Consider the following 4,601-nt stretch of genomic DNA (forward strand, 5'->3'; position numbering starts at 1 on the left):
ACTGGGGTAAATTGTAGTCAATGTCATGAGACAGAGTGTATGTGAGCTGATGTATGGAAAGTGAATTTGCTCTGTAAATTTTCACCCAAATCACAATAAATAAATCAATAAAAGCCTGCAAGTAGCCATCTAGATTCAACAATGGGCCTCTCTTTGTCCAGAGCAAAGAAGAATGAAGAAAACCAAAAATGCATGGAAACAATTAGTCCAAGGGACAAGTGGACCATGTAAACCTCAGCTGATATGACCATGAGACCAGAAGAACTAGATGGTGCCTGACTACCACTGCCAACCACTCAGAAAGGGACCACTGCAGGAGACGCTGGGTAGAGTAGGAGAACAATGTGGAACAAAACTCAAAATCATAAAGAAGACCAAGTTTACTCGTCTGATAGAGACTATGGCCCCTAGTTACCCCTTCAGGTCTAGAATTGAACTCACTCCTGTGGCTTCCATCCAGACAAGAGACAGGCATATCAGGATAAACATTTACATCAGGTAGGTACACTTCTTAGATCAATCAATCATGGGAGAACGGAAGGGCAATATTTGCACAGGGAAGATAGCTCAGGGGGCAGGAACGCATAAGAAAGAAGGACAGAGGGAAGAGGTAACTGCAGGGAGGAAATGGGAAAAGAACTGGTACACTATGGGGAATTACAGTCAATGTCATGAAACAAAATGTGTAAGAAATGCTGCATGGAAAATGAATTTGCTCTGCAAACTTTCACCAAATCACAATAATTTAAAAAAAAAAAAAAGAGCTACCTAACAAGAACTATGCCTAATTTAGCTAGATCATTGTACTGGATTTATGTACCTCTTATATTATAGAAGGAGCTCTAGTGGCTCAGTGGTTAAAGCATTGGACTATTAACCAAAAGGTCAGCGGTTCAAACCTACCAGCCGCTCCATGGAAGAAACATGAGGCAGTCTGCGTCCCTAAAGATCTATAGTCTTGGAAACCCTACGGGGCAGCTCCACTCTGTCCTTATGGGGTCACTATGAGTCAGAATTGACACAATGGCACTTGGTTTGTTTTTGGTTTTCTATTACAGATTATGCTTCTCTACTTATTTTCCTAAATCAAGAAGTTACACCTCTATTTATAAATCTAAGTCTGAATGTCATGTTTGTGTGTATATTTTTTTGTATGATGAAATACTTCCAAATGTAAAAAGAGTTGAGAGGGTCACATAAATAGACTATTTCAAGTACCATCACATGGTCTAAAGCAGACATCAAAACCCCAGACCTACAGTGGGTAATTCTAGCTCAAAGTAATATGGAATCCAGGGTGAATGGTGGATTTCAAGATTCACCTAAACCAAAAAACCAAACCCAGCACCATCAAGTTGATTTCAACTCAAAAGATCTTACAAAACAAAGAAGTGTCCCACAGGGTTTTCAAGGCTGTAATTTTTACAGGAGCAGACTACTATCTCTCCCTCTCCCGCAGAGCAGCTGGTGGGTTTAAACCACACTTTTTGGTTAGCAATAAGTGCTTAACTACTTCACCACCAGGATCCACCTAAAGGTACTCAAATTAAGGCAAACAAAACACTTGTGTGGGCCAAATAGAGCACCTGAACCTGTTCACAACCAAGCCCTAGTTGAAGAGAAAGGCTTTGGCAAGAAACAGGCCTAGGCGGTAATCCGTTTCCTAGCAGTGAACTCCCCCAGTACACACTCTTAACTCCTTAGCATTAACTGAGATAATGAAAAGCACATTATATAATTAGCAACTGATTAGGAGACCTGAAAAATCTAAGCTAAATTAGCCTATAATAGTACTAATATTTGAGCCTTTATGTGGCAGTTATAGTCTCAATTAATGCAATGCCAGTTTAAAATCCACATTATTAATCCTAGTCCACAGATGCAGAGAAACAGTATACACTTGCCCACGGCCATAAGCAAGTCAATGGAGATAGAGTTCTCACCATCGAAGGTAAATAACCAAAGGAAACCCACTGCAGTCGAGTCGTTTCCAACTCACAGTGATCCTATAGGACAGAGTAGAACTGCCTCCTAAGGTTTTTTAGGCTATAATCTTTACAGAAGCAGGCTGCCATATTGCTCTTCTGTGGAGCAGCTGGTGGGTTCAAACTGTCGACCTTTCAGTAAGCAACGCTGAGTGCTTTAACCACTGTGCCACTAAGGATCCTAAATAAAGTAAATAAGGCTGGGCTCAAATTTCTCTTGATTGAAACTGTACTTGATTGAAGCCTGTACTTTCTAATTCCGCTTCCATTTTAAATCATGTTCTATTTTGGGGAAGAGCTTTGGTGGCACAGTGGTTAAGTGCTCGGCAGCTTATAAAAAGGTCAGCAGTTCAAACCTACCAGCCACTCCTCAGGAGAAAGATGGGACAGTCTGCTTCCATAAAGATTTACAGACTCGGAAACCCGATGGGGCAGTTCCACTCTTGTCTTTAAGGTTGCTCTGCGTTTGAATCGACTCCAAGGCTATGAGTCTGGCATATATCTTGGGGGACAGAGGGAACTATTGCTTCCTCCCACAAGACACATCCCCTGGTTAAGAAGTGGTATGAACTGCAAACTCCTGGTTCAGAGAACCAAGTACTCCCCCACCCCACCTCCAACAGCCCAAATCAGAACTGACCTGGCACAACCACACAGGTTGGTCAGACAGAAAATAAAGGCAGGAAAAAAGAGAAATGGCAAAGCCAGATTCACAAGTCTGGTTGGAAGTGTTCAGGCTGGTCAAGCTTCTGGTGTGTATACATGCACATTTCACTTGGAACAACTTTTCAAGAGTGAACTTGACGCCCTCCATGACCTAGAGGCCTGGGTCAAAAGGTCTTCCCGCTGATGCCTGCTGCAAAGGTCCCGGCTTAGGCACGAAGTGCTCTAGATGAGGCCCTGACATCAGCAGCCCCCTCACCCCTCACCCCGGATACTGCAGCCAGTTCTCACTAGCAAGGCTTCCCGGATGTCCGTGCCTCAGAGCCACAGATTGACAGCAGCACATTCCCAAGGAAAGACCAGAACACATTCGGCCTTCACGCTGCCCGGGCCCTGGCCCGGGACGGTAAGAGTTCCTTCCAGAACACGACTTCCCAAGAGGAGGGAGGACCGGCAGTCCAAGATGATGGTGGGAGCCCCCCAAGGAAGGCGGGGCTCGCAAACCTGGGCCGGCCCCGACCGGCGACAACCATCTCTGGAGGCCGCCATCGGGCTGGGCAGAGCGTGGGGCCCGAGGGGACCCCAAGGCGCGCCGAGGGGCCAGGGCAGCCAGAACCCCAAGGTAGCCGGTCACCGGAAGTGGAGGCCGTAGTGCCGGGGCCGGGGGTGTCCGGAGGCTGCAGGCTGCCCACTTCCTGCCGACCAGCCTGGCAGCAGGAGCCCGGCCTGCGGTTGCTTAGGAAAGGAGATCCTCGAGGCGAACCCAGTGCTTCCTCTATTTTGGTGTCTGAAGAGAAACTGAGTTTCTAGTCACCGGGGAACTGCGAAGGGCCTCGGCCCATTTTGGCGCCAAATGACCAAGGGCGCGCGCGACCGGAAGTGCCACCCTGCTCGCGCCACCCGCCGCCGCGCCACCCCGCGCATGCGCGTCCGCCTGTCAGCGTTGGACCCGGGCCGCCCCGAGGGGAAGCGACCCCCACCCAATTCTGTGCCTCCCCCCGAGTGCGCGGTCTCCCGCAGCACTTACCGCCTGCGGACATCATCGGGCAGTGAGATGGCCGGGGAGGCCAGCGCGGGCACCCGGGCTGGGGCGGTGCGGGCGGGCATCTCGGAGAATGCAGTTGAGGCGGCGGCAGCGGTGCGGGCAGCCCCGGCTTTTCGCGCGGAAACCGACGGGGAGGGGCAGCGAACGGAGGCGGCGCGTACCACCCAGGCCCGGACTCGGGGAGAGGCGGGATGTACCAAGCGAAGAGAGGCCGTAACATGTGCGTGCAGACAGAGTGGAGCAGGCCGTGCGCAGGTTCTACGCATGCGTCGGGCCGATGCTCACCCCTGCGTGGAGCAGTGGGCTCGCCCAAACTCCGCTGTTTGGAGGGAAGGGGGCGCCTTGCTGGAGACATTCATTCATTCATTCTTTTGGGCAGTTAGGGATAAAGCTGCGACCAGCCGCAGGGGATTACGAGCGTGTGGGCTCTTGAGTTAAAGTCCTCATTTCCAATCCCACTTCCACGTGTTTCCTCACCATCCGACCTTGGGCGAGCCACTTGGACTCAGCCTCGTTTTCTCGTCTGTAAAATGGGGTTAATAGTACCTACTACAGAAAATCTTGAGGTACAGAAGTACCAAGGACTTTGGCGGGGCAGGGAGGCCCAAGCCACTTCCACAGCCTGTGTTTGAATAGCACCAGAACAGGGTTAAAAATTGTGGTGTATTTTTACATCTTTGTAGTTGAAAAGAATGCATTTTATACACACACCTCAACAGCTAGGGGTGGGAGGGGTCTCCCTGACCAAAAGTGGACCTTAGGCCCTCTGATTGCTATGCACCCATAGCATGCATGGCAGGATTCAAGAGGACTGAAAATACTAGTAAAATTTAGTGTTTACTGAAAATATTACTAAGACTGTGGTAGCATAGTGGCTAAGACACTTGCCTGCTAACCAGACGGCTGGC

At 49.4% G+C, this 4,601-nt stretch overlaps 1 protein-coding gene across 1 annotated transcript in view; it reads right to left on the bottom strand.

The window, feature by feature from the left end:
* The window catches only part of DNMT1 (DNA methyltransferase 1), a 55,589-nt gene extending 51,834 nt beyond the window's left edge, over window positions 1-3,755 (bottom strand). Inside the window, exon 1 of the mRNA XM_007953565.1 lies at window positions 3,676-3,755. Coding sequence (XP_007951756.1) covers window positions 3,676-3,755 — 80 coding nt within the window. The remainder of the gene's footprint in view (window positions 1-3,675) is intronic.
* Between the last annotated feature and the right edge of the window lie 846 nt (window positions 3,756-4,601).

This window comes from Orycteropus afer, unplaced genomic scaffold (assembly GCF_000298275.1).
Source record: "Orycteropus afer afer isolate SDZICR_OR568_19922 unplaced genomic scaffold, OryAfe1.0 scaffold00402, whole genome shotgun sequence".
Taxonomy (NCBI): Eukaryota; Metazoa; Chordata; class Mammalia; order Tubulidentata; family Orycteropodidae; genus Orycteropus; species Orycteropus afer.